At 31.9% G+C, this 17,231-nt stretch overlaps 1 protein-coding gene across 2 annotated transcripts; it reads right to left on the bottom strand.

Annotated features, from left to right (window-relative positions):
* Positions 1–3,602: 3,602 nt before the first annotated feature.
* LOC126726539 (uncharacterized) lies at positions 3,603–9,291 on the bottom strand. Of its 2 annotated transcripts, XR_007655971.1 has the most exons (6): positions 8,919–9,291; positions 8,624–8,848; positions 8,399–8,509; positions 5,423–5,486; positions 4,450–4,547; positions 3,603–3,841 (listed from the first exon to the last, which is right to left on the bottom strand). XR_007655971.1 is itself a non-coding variant. In XM_050431805.1 (5 exons), the coding sequence occupies exons 1-4, from the start codon at positions 9,054–9,056 to the stop codon at positions 5,424–5,426; spliced, it is 537 nt and encodes a 178-aa protein (XP_050287762.1). In that variant the 5' UTR covers positions 9,057–9,291; the 3' UTR covers positions 3,603–3,841; position 5,423. The 2 variants fall into 2 exon arrangements, 1 of the variants encoding a protein (XP_050287762.1); XM_050431805.1 differs by lacking the exon at positions 4,450–4,547.
* Between the last annotated feature and the right edge of the window lie 7,940 nt (positions 9,292–17,231).

Raw genomic sequence — 17,231 nt, 5'->3', positions numbered from 1 at the left:
ATAGTCTCTTAGGAATGTCTAAGAAATATGTTGTTTCAATCTCATGTATCTATATTAGTAAATAAAACTCAATCAATAGTTCGAAGCTACTTTTACAATAAGAAAAATTATAAATATAATAATCTCTTTTTAAGAGAATGAAAATTTTGAATAGTATATTTCAAACTCAAATAGTTTATTTGTACAGGAAAAACAAATTAGGAAAATATAATGCACGATAACATAATTTATCAAAATATGAACTACCTAAAAAATGATTAATATCAATCAAATAAATCCAAATAATAAAATGATGATGTATTTTTTGAGATAGATAAATGAAAAATATTTTTAGAAATTGTTTAAGTTTTTGGGGGAACAAATTATTTTCCACAAAATTTATAGAACAAATTATATATTATACCATAACTAAAATAAAATTATCTATTCCCACGTAGCAATTTTTGATGTGCATTATATATATATATATATATATATATTTATTTATTTATTTATTTATTTATTTATATCTTTGTTGTTTGATTGTCCTTCCTCACATACTAGAAGAGTTTTCCATTTGCAGCATCTATGTGGAGGATTTAATGGCAGTAGGAGTGGAGAATGGAACTGCTGTACAGTATCCCTCCAGTCCCTCCTATCAATTACCCTCACTGTTTAAGTCTAAATGTCTTTTCTAATGGCTTCAAGCCACATAAAAAATTATTCCTTTTGGAGGAGAAGTATTTATGAAAGTCTTAATTAAGTACATAAAATGTAACTAAGAGACATGATGTTATGATGTCTCAAGTGGCTTGCCCAATGAAGTCATCAGTAGAGAATGTGTCCTTATCCATGATGTTTAGAATAAGTTTGTATTAGTCTCCTTGTCCGGATACTCTACCCTGAATGTAATTTTCTCATTCCTCACTGGAGATCCACCTTGACCTGCTCCAATATTGGTATATCTCATTATTTCTATAAAAGAAGCTGCAACTATAAAAGCAGTATACCCTATGCATATTTGATTTGGTGCATTCATCAAACAATTTAAAATTTGAATTTTAGAGGCAAAATCTTAAGGAACAAATACAAGACTTAGAATTAAAAGCAAGCCTCTCCCTTTCTCTCCCTCGATCAAATTATATGTTCTAGAACCCTAGTCCATGAATCCTAAGTTGGACCAAGTTATCATAGGCTGAAACAGAAATTACTGTTAAGTTTTCTCGTAACTCTATAGTTCGAGAGGTGTCGAGCCAAGTATCGAGATTCATTTATTCTCGATTGATCAACAGGTAGAGAGAGATATCGAAATCTTGTTTTCTTGAACAGTTTCTTGTACAGTCTTTGTTTTCAAATAATACCACTTGGACATTCCTTGAACACACTAAAACTAAGACTCAATTACATATAAAGTGCATTTCATCACGTGTTTGCTAATACACAAAAATATGACCCGAACAATTTCCCCATTTAACAATCTGTTGACAAAACCATAAGAGTACATTAAATGTCCTTAAATATATTCTACTCAAATTTCAAGAAAAATAACCTAATCTAAACATTTAGTCTCTTGAAGAACTTTAAAAAAGAGAGCTCTAGTATTGATCTAGTTTAGAAACCTATCTTTGAATGCATTGAGTTCAAGTTACACTTGGTGTAACTCTAAATAATGTTACACCATCGAATAACTTGATATAAAATTCATATTTTGAAAATCTCACCCGTAAATTACATGTTTTATATGTTCTTAATATTATACCAATTTTCATGTTAATTGGATATTATTTACTATTCAATCCTTAAACTTATCTTTTATGTATTATTTTAAACTACAAAAAGTTGAATTTAAACAATTGATTGTTGACATGACTATTAAACAATTAATTATGTAGGTCTCTTCCTATTTCTTTAATTGGACCTTATCTTCCTAACAAATTCTTCTGGAGAGGACAATTTTATGGCAAGAATGATGATTTCAAACTTTTTTCATTTTTTAGCTATGCCGCACTTGAGTTACTTCTTCAAAGTAAAAAATACGATGTTAAAGTTATAAATAAATCATATTTTTTTTTAAAAGTAAATCAAAGTTATACCGGTCTATATGATTTACTTGAGTAAACTTTGATGCAATGTTTTAAAGTAAAAAAATATGAGTAAATCATATTTTGATGCAAAGTTTACAAAAACTTTGATGCAATGTTTAAAAGTAAACATTTCATATCAAAGTTATTCCGGTCTATATGATTTACTTATATTTCTTAAAAGTAAAAAATATGATTTACCTCTTCAAAGTAAACTTTTTTCATTTTTTTACTTCAAAGTAAACATTGCAAGTTCAAACTTCAAAGTAAACATTGCCCATCGTATTAAAGTTAGGTTGGGGTTTAGGTTAAAGCTATTCATATTTTTCTAAGTGCATCAAACTTCTTTTATATAGACCGGTATAACTTTGATATGAATGTAGTTGCTTCCACAACGTTGTCAAAGTACAAGATTTATATCTCCAAAATCAATCAGAGTCGGTGAAATACCTCCTATTAATAATAGTGCAATAAGAGGAACAATTAAATTTGAGTTTATTTATATGTTATGAAGCACTAAAGTAGAAGAGAATAGATAGCATTTTCTCAGAGTATTTGCAAGTACATAGAGTTCTTCGTAAAAAGTATATTTTCTTTAGCAATCAACTATTGGAAGTTTTCCCTTTGAAAATCCTTCCAAGTCCGTAAAATGCTAATGGTCCCCTGTTAGTAAAGGTTGCCACCAAACCCAATCCTTCCTTTTCCGCATTGCATGAAATGTGAACTAAGAAATATGGAAGTCAATGCCTTTTGTTATAAGAAATAACCTTTCTTGCCATCGTGTTAATGAATTTCTAGATCATAGACAATCTTTATAAATGGATTGGGTAACCTTTTTTTTTTTTTGAGAAAATACTCATTTACCCATTCCCATTGGATCTCTCATCAATCAATTCATTGACTAAATAGCTTACGAGATTGCCAGTTGCCAACTAGTAGTGATGTTTGAAAACATTGTCAAAATTTCTACCACTAATCTTGAACTGGGAATACTAAGTTGAAATATAATTAGTTTCAGTTTTACTCCTCCTTAGGCAGGTTTGATGAAGAACTGATTGATTTACAAAGGGGGCCATTGATATTTGATTTCTTATGCATTTTGCTTTCTTTCTTAAATCTTATAATTAGGGGAATGATTATTTGATTATTGTATGCAAAGTTGCATATTATTGGTTAACTTTTTCCAATGAGTCCATCTTGATTCAATTGTTGCCATATTCCTGCTACATAAGTATTTGGTGTACGTAAGTTGAAACAGTCCATCATTGGTATAACGAGAGTACTCTCGTTGTAGCCTTTTACTGACAATATGTAAATAACTAAAAAATTTATCTCAAGTCATAAAGACAAATGCAAATATTTTACCTTTTTCACGTTCCCATGTCCCTTCCATGTGGCGTCATGGGGGCAACAAAAAGGGGATCAAAGCCATGAATTAGTTCAATACCTAGGAAGCAACAATCTTTCAATTGAGTTCAATAATAACAAATCCAATTTACTTCATATGTTTTAGCACTAGCATTCTAGCAAACAGAGACAATGTAAACAATTTTTATTTTATTTTATTTTTTTTAATTCAATTGTTATAACAAGTGAGGTAGAGAGGGATTCCAACCTTGATTATCCTCATAAAGGAGAAAAGGTAATGTCACTCACTAAGTTACAAGACTGTTAGCTAGACATAGTAAACAAGGCAGAAAATCCAAACGCAAAGAGCTGATAATTCTCCCCTCTAAACTCGTAAGCCATTATAAACTGTAGAGATAGTCAGCATATGACACCTGCAATTGAAAAGGTTCTCAAAGGATATAGTCAGTGTATTAAATTTTAATTAATCAATTATGACTGCAATCAATTAAACCTTATTCCAAACAAGTAAAAATAATCTTAAGAAAACTAACTTCAAAAACCTCCTGGACTTCAAGATCACAATGTATCTATAATCGATAATTGTACATCTCTTTCTCTCTCTCTCTCTCTCTCTCTCTCTCTCTCTGTGTTAAAGTTTTCCTTGACATGAAATTTTGACACAAACTAAGCCATAAATAAACTACTTCTCACCATTTCTAGATAGACCTCCCCAAAAACTTTTTTTTTCCAATCACTTTTCAGTTTCCATCCACACATCTTTGCAGTAGTAACCAAAAGAGCCCCACCCAATAAAAATAAAATAAATTACAAGGTCGCAATTCATAGGATTAATTGGAATGAAATAAGAAAAAACAGAAAACAGCAAATGAATCATTACGTAATGTAGACAATATATTGCAAAAATAAGGTTTGAATCAAATATTTAAGCCTGAAAGATATTGAATTTCATAGGAGGAAAAAAAAAAAAAAAAGCTCTATAACACAGAAAGACAGTTGATTGAACTGTAGAAGTGCTTACTTTGTTAGTCTTAGCTAATTAGAACATAAGTCCAGGAAAAGGCGTCAAAGGTAACTTGTTATTAGTATCGTAAAGCTAAATAGCATCCACCACAAAGCCTGAACAAGATAAGAGCAATGAAAGAGCAACAAATTAGAGTGAGAAACCACATAAGGCTCTTCTTTGAATTTACAAAGCAGGGAGTTTTGACCAAAAGCCCAGAGCCAACTAATAATTTTATTTCTGTTTTCACTTTTTTATATTTCCTAATGACCTGAGCAATAAAAAGTTTAAATGGGGAAAGGCTTTTCAGTATGACCACTGATTATGATGAGAATCATTGTCCTCTGTAAGTTTTAAATATGTGTGTTAGTTTTTAATTGGAAGTTTAAATATCTAATATTTCCAGACATCCAACTTTATTTAGATATGCTTCACATAATCCATGTAATTAATAAGGTAACATAATTAAGATATACTAATCTCCTTTCATTCTCTCACACACTTCACTCTACTCTAACCATGAATGTATTAAAATCCAAACCGACACAATGTGCTATTCACAAAAAGAAAATTTGGCAACTTTGTGAAACGAGTTAATGATTATATGGCAAAGGCCATTGGAATTATGATATATAGTAATTAAGTTCTTTTCTTTTTATAAGTAATAATATTCTATTATATTAGTGGAGAAACATCGTGCATGAGTGTGCACACAAAGTTCCCCTAGAGAATTACATGGTCCTTACGTATGAAGAGAGGGAAAATCAATAAATCTACAATAGAATTTATATCACTTGTGCCAAGGGCACAAGACCACTCAAACACTTAAAAAAAGAGGGAATAAGTGTACTATGACAAAGCACATAAAATGGTTTTGCCCCTTTTCTTTACAAAGAGGTCTCATAAATTAGCACATGAGCAATGACAAATCAAGTTTAGGGAAATGAACACCAAATGGAACATTAAGAGTATGAATTCTCAAGAAAAGTACCTTATAAATCTGGATCCTTCATTCCGCTCTTCATCACTGATCCAAATTCTTTAGGAGGCCATATCTACATACAAATGAACACGTATCTATAACTTTGCAATGATAAAATTAAACAGATTGACTGTGATATTTTCAGGATGATAATTATGAAGGGTCGAATATCAAACGCCAACCAGTGACATTAAAGTCCTAGAGGTCATGACATAAGTGTGAACTTGATACATCTTGATAACAGTTTCAATCACCCACTCAAATGTTGGGGACAATAAGAAGAATAATAACAAATGTTTCATTAGCTGTCCATACTTTCAGGACTTCAATTAAAGGCTATAACCAATGGCTTCTGCAACTGGCTGTCAACTTTATGCAATTATCCCCCTAGGCTTAGGACTTAAGAAACCAAGACTTTGACAATTTCACTGATTTTCATTAAGGTGAACCAGCCAATCAGAACATTAGCATTATAATTGTTAAACCATGAGTATAAAGTGAGCGATCTTATCAGGTTATTCACACATAGATCACATCAAATTCTCTTGTCCCAAATGCAATGATTTACCATGCACTTCATACGGATGCTGCGTAGAGTGTGGACAAGTGCATTTTATGTGGAATCTCAACTATGTTGAATTGACTACATAAATCCTTCTTTCAGTTGATGCTTCCTCATCCTATAAGTATTTTGTCCATCTTGTCTTGAATTGGTGAACTTCTAAAGCTACATAGAATTCATTACAAGACTGCATGTATGTTTTTCTTACGTATGTCTTGCATTGCCTCTCAAGTCTCATCCATCTTAGTCTTTATCCAGCTACTCTGAACTTTACTTGATAGTTTAGCATTCCATATATAACAACTGAAGTTGTACAAGGATTGCTATCAATGAAATTGATAAAATGAATATCAAGAACAAAGAACCATGCAACAATCTTTTTACAAATTTCACCCATTCAGAACATCATATATACCCTTTCTTAAAAAAATTAAAAAAAATAAAAAAACACCTATTTAGAAATAAATTTTACAAGAAAATGATTTCCAGACAAAAAGCTTCAGATCCATCCAAACCATTCTGATCCAAAGTATCCATTCAAAACATAAAATGCATGTAGAAATTCATGCAATCATCCTCCTAGGCTTAGGACTTTAGAAACCAAGACTTTGCAAATTCACTGATTTTCATTAAGGTGAACCAGAACCAGCCAACTAGAACATTAGCATTATAATTGTTACACCTGGAGTATAAAGTGAGCTATAAGAGGTTATTGGTGTTATTCACACATATATCATATCAAATTCTCTTGTCCCGAATGCAATGATTTACCATGCACTTCATATGGATACTGTGTAGAGTGTGGACAAGTGCATTTTATGTGTAATCTCAACTATGCTGAATTGACAACATAAATCCTTCTGTCAGTTGATGCTTCCTCATCCTAGAAGTTTTTTCTCCATCTTTTCTTAAGTTGGTGAACTTCTAAAGCTACATAGAATTCATGACAAGACGCATGTATGTTTTTCTTACATATGTCTTGCATTTCCTCTCATCCATCTCAATCTTTATCTAGCTACTCTAGGCTTTTCTTGATTGCTCAGCAATCCATATATAACAATTGAAATTGTACAAGGATTGCTATCAATTGAAATTGATAAAATGAATATCAAGAACAAAGAATCATACAACAATCTTTTTACAAATTTTACCCATTCAGAACACATATACCCATTTAAAAAAATAAAAAATAAAAAACTATTCAGAAATAAATTTTACAAGAGAATGATTTCCAGATAAAAAGCTTCAGATCCATCCAAACCATTCTGATCCAAAATATACATTCAAAACATAAAATCCAGGTAGTACTTTTTTTTTTTTTTTTTTTTTTACCACCTCTAAAAATACCGATTCAGAACAAATATTGAATGTGCTAGAAATCTACACTATATCATCTTTTGAGGTTTCATTAATAAAGAATCCACACCACAATAGAGAGAAAAAAAATGCAATGATCCATATAATCAAACACCATAACAAGACTTGAGACTTACCCCAAGTAACTATGAGGAAGAAATTTGTATAATTGAGGCTTACCATGAATCTTTAGTGAAGAGCAAGGGATAAACAGAGATAAGATGGTTAGGATCACCACAGATAAGATGGATGGGTTGATCATGCTTGAAGGCAATATGGATTTGGTGCGCTCAAAAGAAAATCCCACGTTCAGTGAATCTATCAAATTACGCTTATTTTGATTGGAATTAAACCAAGAATTTGTCACCCCCGCAAACCCCTTTTTATTTCCCCCATTAATTTGCACCTTATTCTTTCTTCAAGCAAAACAAAGGAATTATAAAATTCCATTCCTCAAATTCCGGCTCTCCCTCAAATTCCCTTTCCAAACACACAATAAAGGTATTAATTGGTTACTAATTTTTAGTAGTTATTCACTTCTACTTTTGATTTCTGTTTTGTGTCTTTAAGCCCACCTATCCAAGCATTCTTCAATGCTAAGTTATATCTTTATAGTTTCCATTTAATTTAACGTATATGCTAGTTCTATCAACTAGAATTTCAGAATGACATATTCTTAGGTTTCTCATCTTACTAATAAATCTTCCCTATTATTGATCCCTAAAAAATTTATCAATTAGAAATGTATCATCCATGATTTAGGCCTAGTAAATTCATCAAAAATCAATACAGAAAAAATGTACACTTAATCACATTGTCTTTGACTACAAAATCAAATGCACTCACATGAAATTAATTGAGCATCACTTTCAATTTGCCCCCAATGTAAATTGAAAGAAAATCAAAGGCGATTACTATACATTCCATTGCCAAAAGAACAAAATTTCTTAACAAAAAAATAACTTAAATTATACCCTCCTTTTGTTTTTTGGCTAGGACAAAGACAAAGTACAATTCACAGCATAAAAATTCAACATTAAATGGGCTAAAGAAAGAAATGTAGTCACCTTACAGAATACTTTGCCTTCAAGGAGGCCATAGGGAACAGGACCAAATTGTCTTGAATCTCTGGAATTATAGATGTTGTCTCCCTCTACCCAAACATGTCCCTTTGGAACCTATGACAACAATAACACTAGCTATAACAAAGCACAATCTATAACTAAAAGCATTAGCAACAAAATCCAAATTCCAAAAAAAACAAAGTTAAAGTGATGAATGATAATAGATACCACAATAGTGTCACATCTATCACTTTTCATGGGGTCGACAACATAGGTGACAGAATGAGACTCCAATCCCAACAAGCGCTTCACCATGACTTTTCGAGGAGATTCATGACAGCGTAAGAGGACAATATCTCCGGGGCCCACTTTGCCAAATTTGATGGAGAGCCGCTCTGCCAGGAACATATCGCCAGTTAGATTAAAGGTCGGGACCATGCTGGGACCATAGGCCTACAACCACTCAATTATTATCATTTCTTCCTAAAACATGTTTAGTAAAGTTTAAGGAAAAACGTTTTACAAGGGCAAAGGTGCAGAGGCAGGTGTTGGTGACGTGGAGGACGCAGAAGAACTTTGCCACTGCAAGGGTTTTTCCCGATGCTTCTTTCACTATGCTCTTATATTGTAAGTTCCACAGTCTCCCAACAAGCCCCACCATGTCTGATATCTCTCAGTGTCTCAAGCTAAGCTCTTTTCTACTTCAAAGTCCTGAGTTCCAATTTCAAAATACGATTAAGCCAACAGCTATGGATGAGTCTACTCACTCCGGTCTCTAGCAACCAACATTGCCTCTCAGCCTCTCCTCCTAGTGGTCTCTCTCTCTTCAGAATACCTATAGTACAGACAAAGAACTTTGTGCTCACATACCCAAGTCCAACCCAATTTTAATCTGAAAATTAGACCCACTTTCTTATTATGGGTCCATTAGATTTTATGATCCCAAAAACCAAAAAAACATCACAGATAGGAATACACTTGTGATAAACCTCAAGACTATATATATATATATATATATATGAGAAATGATATGTGCACAATATTTTTACAACAAATCCTAAGTGACAGGTTGTTACTGGTTATTATTGTTAGGACAAAAAAGTAATCTTAGTGTTAGGTTCAAATTTGAACCAATAACAACTAACTACTTATGATTTGTTGTAAAAATATTGTGGACATAGCACCTCTCTCACTATATATATATATATATATATATACTTGTTGCTAACCCAAGTGATGCACAGGATAGTTAAATAAATAAATAAATATATATATATATATATATATATTTATATATTTTTTGATAAGTAAGAATGATATATATACGAAAGGCTACTCTATGCTAGAAAAACAAAGAGCAAACCTAGGAAATACAAGGAGAAGAAAACAAAGAAAAACAAAAAAAGAGAAAAACCAAACAACAAATTAATTACAAAGAGAAAGAGAACTAAGGAAAGAAGGGAGAGAATCACTAGTCGTGAGTCCCCAAGCCTGAGACCAATCAAAAAGAGTTCCACTAAAAGAAGCAAGCATCTGATCACCGGAACTAACCAAATTTTCAAAAGTCCGCTGATTGCGTTCCTTCCAAATACACCAAAGGATGCATAACGGAACTAAATTTCAAATCTGAGACGAGTGCTTCCCCAACCAATTCCACCACCCAAAAAGCAAATCTGGGATCGATCTATGAATAACCCAAGACAAGCCAAAAGTTATAAAGAAAAAGCTCCAAAACCAATAAGCCATCTCACAATGAAGAAATAAGTGGTCTACCGTCTCTCCACAAAGACGACACATAATACATCAGTCCACAAAAACCAATCTCCTCAATTTCAGGTTATCACCCGTTAGGATCTTATTCCAAGCAACACACCAAACAAAAAAGGAAACTCGCCTAGGGGCCTTAACTTTCCAAATAGCTTTCCAAGGAAAGACAGTTGAGGGAGAGTTCCTTAATTTGTTATAATATGACTGGATGTCAAAAACCCCATTAGGCTTCAACTTCCATCTCATCCAGTCTCCCACATCCATTGGAGGAGTATTAGTACCCAATATATGAAGAAAATGCAGCCCTTCATCCATCTCCCAATCATTAAATTCTCGAATAAAACGAACATCCCAAATTCTTCTATCCTCCGCCCCTTGCCTTAACAAAGAAGCTTCTACAGAAACCTTTTTATCAATGGCAATACCATATAGCCTTGGGAAAGCCAAGAGAAAAGGTTGATCCCCATACCACCCGTCCTGCCAAAACCTCACTCTATTCCTCAACCCAACAACAAACTGACAATATTTGCTAAAATCCTCCCAACCCATGCGAATACCTCTCCACAAACCACACCCATGAACTCCCCTACCCAACTTTGAGGTCCATCCTCCCCATTCTTCCCCATATTTTGAAACTACCACCCTCCTCCATAACCAACCCTCTTCCTTCCCAAACCACCACAACCATTTCCCCAGAAAGGCCTTATTGAAAGTGGTAAGTTTCCTTATCCCCAAGCCACCATTGGCTATAGGCGCACAAACTTTATCCATCCTACCAGATGAGTCTTGCTATCACCCCATAGAAAGTCCCTTTGCAACTTTTCAATTTTATTAGCTACGTGAGTAGGGATTGTGAATATTTAGTTTACTTGAAGGTACTATGACTTGAAAATTATAACTAAACTTAGGCTACATGAATGCAATACATACATATAAATATATATATATATATATATTTAAATCCATTGCTATAAAAGTTCTCTTATTATTTTCTCTGATAAGTACTAATAATTTTAGAAGACAAAAGAATTACTACATAGTATAAACAGATAACTGCTCTTAATGTACTGACTTCTTATAATTAAGCCTAACATCTACCTAACCAATTGTGACTCCAAAAGTTCTTACATGTAGGCACTTTGAACAATCCTTTTTATATGAGATTAGTGAAAAAGGTTCGAATCCATTATGTGCAAGGATACAGTGGTAACGATACGGAATATGGATGAAAAACTTCTTCAAGTTAGTTAATGAATATAGGCCCAGCATAGTAAATCTAGAAGACATTATATCCTTATACTGCAATAAGCAAACTAAGATTATGATAATTGGTGAATGGCAAATGAATGTGGTGGCACTTAGGAAACTAATTATCTTCAAATAAGAGGCCATATTTAATTTGGAAATCGCATAAGAAAGTTTAGTGCAAACCTTATTTTGGGTTCTTGCATTTGTTGGACCTGATTCTCAAAACTTTCATTTCCTACCCAACCCTGCAAGTCTAATTCCAGAGAAGAAAACATGTACCCCATTTAAGATGGAAAATTGTAAGTTTGAAAAAAGGTAGATAGAAAAACGAAGCAAACATGAGATAAATGGAAGAGGAATATGCTACTATGTCTACACTATCATATAAAATACCAACCCAAGTTGAAGCTTAATCCTGTTTATAGGGAAGATGATAAAATAACCACTACTTGTTGGGGCTATAAATAAAAATAAAATGAAATAAATAAAACCCATTGCTTAGAGCTTTTTAAGTTCCAAAAGTGGTGTTTCCCCAATAGCCCAACACTATCATGACATCCCACAACTTGTTAATCATCTACTGTTACAACAGTCCATCTTAGGCAAACTTCCTCCTCGCCTACTAAATGGGCTTTCAAGAGGAGAAACACCTCATATGCCTATCATTCAAATGGCTATCTGCAGATAGCACCTGTACCCAATGCAAGACCTTTATCCAACCTAAATAAAATTATCCATAAAATTCAACTCAGACATTTTGTCAAGCCCTTGCCTCCTCATTGTCAGTTACCGAAGGCCCTCTTGCTGATAAAGCCGTCATCACCTTACCCTTCTCATTGCGGATCATAGCACCTAGACCTGAGCAGTTTAAGCTTGGAAAAGTAGCAACATCAAATTTCAATTTAAACATTGATCTTGGAGGAGGTTGCCACACCTAGTAACCCGTATTTATCACTAGTGTTTGCAGTAGGTCCTGGGCTTGCCAAAATTCATCTAGATAATCAGCAGCCCTTCTGTTCAGCCACATCAAATCCTTTAGCTTCCCTCCGAAATTCAAAACATTCCTTTGGTTCCAAATTAGCCAAGCTTGAACCAAAAATAATTCAAACTTAGTCGTGGGCAATCTGCTCAATAATTCTTGAAATAATTGCACTACATCATGCTGTTCAAGAATATATTTCTGCAATTTGACTGAAATATCCGCCCAGATGTCTTGTGCCACCCCACATTCCCTTAACACATGTATCCCTGATTTGGCACACCTAGTAGACAACAAGCACTTATCATTCTCAATAATCTGTAAAACAAAATTACAAAAAGCAATGAATGTTAATTACTTTGCACATTCTTATTTCACCAACAATCATGGTGTAATTACGTTTACATTTCGTCAATAAATTTTCTGACATTTACCCAAAAAAGAAGGGTTTGAGAAGCTAGGAAATTTCATATTAATAAATAAAAAAAATCCGAAAAACGCAAAAACAATCTGTAATGTGTAAGCTGTGAGCAAATTTCAATATCATTTAGGGAAAAATACAATTTATGAGACATTATGCAAATCATACAAGAAATTAAAACAACGCATACATGATGTTTTATTAAGCAAATTGTACATTAGTGAGACATTTTGTCCATGAGGATACAAATGTAAAACACCACATTATTATTATTATTATTATTATTATTATTATTATTATCTATCTATCTATCTATACTACTATTTAAGGGACTGCATCTGTTTGGACCGGATCTTTTTTTTATTCCAAAATACCCCTATCTCTCTAAGTTTAAGTAGAGATAAAATTAAAGGATAATTTGGTAAAAATACATGCCTAACTTACACTAAAATATTGCCTGCAAAAAAGGAACACTCTCACTAATCCAATTTTTCAAAGCAACTACACGTTTTTTTATTTTTAAATACTATTATTATTTTTTTTTTAAACACCCCATGTACTGATAATTATAAAAAAAAAAAAAAAAAAAAAAAAAAAAAAAAAAAAAAAGCTAACACACGTACTGATTAAAAAACTAACACAAGTACTGATAAAATGTGGGTGTTTAAGCACATCTTTTTTCTTTTCTTTTTGGGTAAACTAGAGTTTTATTAAAAGCAACAAAGCAGAGAAAACAGAAGCAGCAATGCTACGATCATACAAAGTTTCAGCTGAATTTAAATTCAAAAGTAAGGACACCTCTAGCGGAGGGTCAAGAAAAACTACAACTCCAAACTTCTACAGTTATTGAAAAGTACACCCACATTTTAGTCACACACAACTCCAAACTTCTACCTAACAAATTTAAATCTCTCCATTATCATTAAGTAGTTATAATGTTATCAAATTACTTCCTATCTCTTCCACAAAAAAGAAAATACTTCCCATTTCCACCCTCCACCCTCAAGTCCCTGCTTTTTATACTCAGAGGAACAATAGTAATAGGTGACTACGTGCCAGAGGAAGCCACTCAAAAAGGTATTTACTCATCATTTTCTTTCCATTCATGTCAGATAATTTATGAGTTCTATTTGAACTCAAATTTTTTTATATTCACGTTTTCAAATATGAGTTCTTATATTCCTAAATGTCATCACATGCAATTCAATGGATCAATGAAAATTATTCTTAACATAACGGTATTTTCCTTTAAAAAATAAAAAACAAAAAAACGTAACAATGAAGGAATGTTTGCTTTTCAGCCTTTATACAGTTAACTTTCATAAACTAATAGTCATGTTCACATTTTCAAATATGAGTTCTATTTGAACTAAAATTAGTTTTTTAAAACTCAAATTGATTTTTTATTTTTTATTTTTAAATTAGTTCAACGCTGACTTAGAGTTTGGGGGGGGGGGGGGGGAGATTTGGAGTTTGAAAGGAAAAAAATAAAATTCTTTAAACTCTCACCTAAAATACTATCTACAAAATATGATCAAACTTTGTTTTCATTATCCTTTTTGTCTATCTTCAAGATCTTCGTACCTAAACTTCAAGGAAACGTGCACTGGGTGTGGATCTTCAAGATTTCCGTTGCAAAAATGTAAGTATATTTGATTACCTCTATTTAGATGCCTCATGAGTGTTCGGTTCTCTATATTACAGCAAATGAATTTTTTTTTTTTTTTTATAAGGTGTCATTCAGTATTTGTTTTCCTCTATTTGGTTTATATTTGGTTTCCTTACTTTGTTATCATTATCCTTCTCCTTAATCTCATCTAACATTGGTTTTTTTTTTTTTTTGAGACATTGGTGTTTTTTTTTTTTTTTTGTTCAAATATCTTTGTTTTGAATTAAAAAAAAAAAAAAAACAAAAAAAACAAACAAACAAACAAACTCATGCGTTTGGGTGTTCTTCATCTTCTTATTTCCTTATGATTATCTTTTATTTAGGCAAAATTTGCCAAATAGTAGATTTTTAGAAAAAATTTTGCTACATAGCATACGGATGAAACATTTTAATTAGTTAGATTGTTTTTGAAAATCGAGTTTAACAAAATCGAGTTCCAACCCATTCCCTTTTAAGATGAAGTCTGACATGGACTAAAAAAAAAAAAAGGTGGAACTCGAGTCTAAGAAACTCGAGTTTCGTGTGGAAAAACTTGGAACTCGAGTTTCAGAAACTCGAGTTCTATTTTTTTTTTTTTAAACAGTCTAATTAATTAAAATGTTTCCAACACATGCTTTTTTGTTAATATTTTCCCAAAAAGATGTTTTTTTGCAAATTTTTTCCCTTTTATTTATTATACTATGTGTGAGCCTTTTCTTTTTTGTGTTAAGAAATGCATTTTCTATGGGGCTATATTTGGAACTCCCAAAAATTTCTCTTCCTTATTTTATGGACGTCAAGGTGAGGATAAAGAAAAATTATTAGGTACTCTCGGAGCACCATAAATGCATACTCCCTCTTCTCACATGAATGGTGGGTCCCATCATGAATTTAATTAGTGGGACCTACCATTCATGTGAGACGAGGGAGTATGCATTTATGGTATTCCGGGAGTACACAATAATTTCCCGAGGTTAAATCCCTCGAGATGTTGGAAATTATTTTTAACATGACTGGTGTGTTATCATGTCCCATAAATTCAGTGCATAGAGAGCATAGTTGTAGGTACTTAATTGGCACCATCATGCATCATTTTGTAACTAAAATTATAGCATTCATAGCATCAACGTGTAACTTCGAGAAACGTGCACATTCTCACTGGGTGTGGATATTATACATTTTTTTTATTTGAACAGTTTGATACGTGTTTAATATTTTATCTAATTAATGAGTCATTCTTTTATATATATATATATATATATATATACTGTCTATTATTTTCTGGTTATCGGGTTTGACTAATTATTTTAGTGTATGTATTCTAAGTGGTATTCTCTTTTCCTCCTATTATTTTTGTTTATTGTTTTTCTTATATGTAAGCCTTACTATCTTCTTTTTTTTAATCTTTTAAAAAAAAAATTGTTATTAACAAATTTTGTTAGATTGCATAGCAGGCACATTGAATGAATTCAGGTGAGTGAAGTGATAGTCAATCTATCAAATAGTTGTTAAAAACCTTTTTTTTTTTTCTTTTTTTCTTTTTTTGTAAATATCATACCTATATATATGCCTATATTTATTAATTTGTGTAACACTACGTTTTCAGTTAATTGAAATTGTTACACGCAACTTCATTTTTCTCAATTGAATCTCTTCCATATGAAATTTAATATTGTCTTTTGTTGTGCCTTTCATTGCACTTCTTTTTTTTTTAACATTTTTTTTCAAAAAATTAAAGGAATTGTAACGTTGATGGCCCTTCTTAGGTTTTTTTTTTTTTTTTGGATAGCTTTTTTAAGCATGCTAAAATTTAGTTATGAATGTGTACTACATGCCTATCTTTTAGGATTAAATATAATTACATACTACCATTTAAAAAAATTGAATTAAAAAAATTCTGCGTTTACAACGTGAGAGTCTTTAGCATTTCAAATTTTTGTTATGGTTATTGATGTGTAATAACTAGCTACCTTTTAGGACTAAGTGGCTGCCTTTTAGGATTTTTTTATTAAAAAAAAAAATTGATAACTCTCATTTAAATATGTTCATTGTGACACTCTATGACTGGTATATCTTCTTCTGTCATTACAAAGTTCACAATCCAAAAGGATTAATTTTCATTCATTAAACTTTTGGGCTTGGGTTCAAAAAAATAATAGATGCACAAGAAAAAATTACATCGCTTGATATTAAACTTAGAGAATAGGTGGACCTCTTAAACAGTATTCTTGGTGCTTTAAGAAATTAATACAATTCAAAATTTTTTTTTTTTTTTACTTCAAATGAGCCTTAATCCTATTTCCAGCTTTGTTAAAATTAAATCTGAGGGTGTGAGAGACATTGAAAATTATATATTACACTCAAAATTAGCTACCAATCAATTTTAATCCGACCTAACAATTAAATAAATTTCTATACAAATTAAATCAAACAAAAAACTATATGCACAATGAAAAATACACAAATGTATATAATAGAGACTTTGAAGTCTAGATTATTTCATTTCACAAGATTATGCTTGATGCTTATTGTACTTATCGTTATTATGTAGATTTTAAAGTCTCTATTAATAACACCAAGTAACACATTTTGTATCATAGGTTCATGGAAAATGCTGCTGGAAAGCAATTAGAATGTGGAACAAATAACATTGCTCCACCAACTTCTCCACCATAGCTGGCATAATATTAATAAGTTCACCTATTCCATATTTCAAATGTAGTGAATTATTTTACAATTTTACCAGATGTAAATATTTCACTTTTCTACATTG

This window comes from Quercus robur, chromosome 5, assembly GCF_932294415.1.
Source record: "Quercus robur chromosome 5, dhQueRobu3.1, whole genome shotgun sequence".
NCBI lineage: Eukaryota > Viridiplantae > Streptophyta > Magnoliopsida > Fagales > Fagaceae > Quercus > Quercus robur.
Note: the sequence above shows the minus strand (reverse complement) of the source record. Positions and strands in the feature narration are given on the sequence as shown.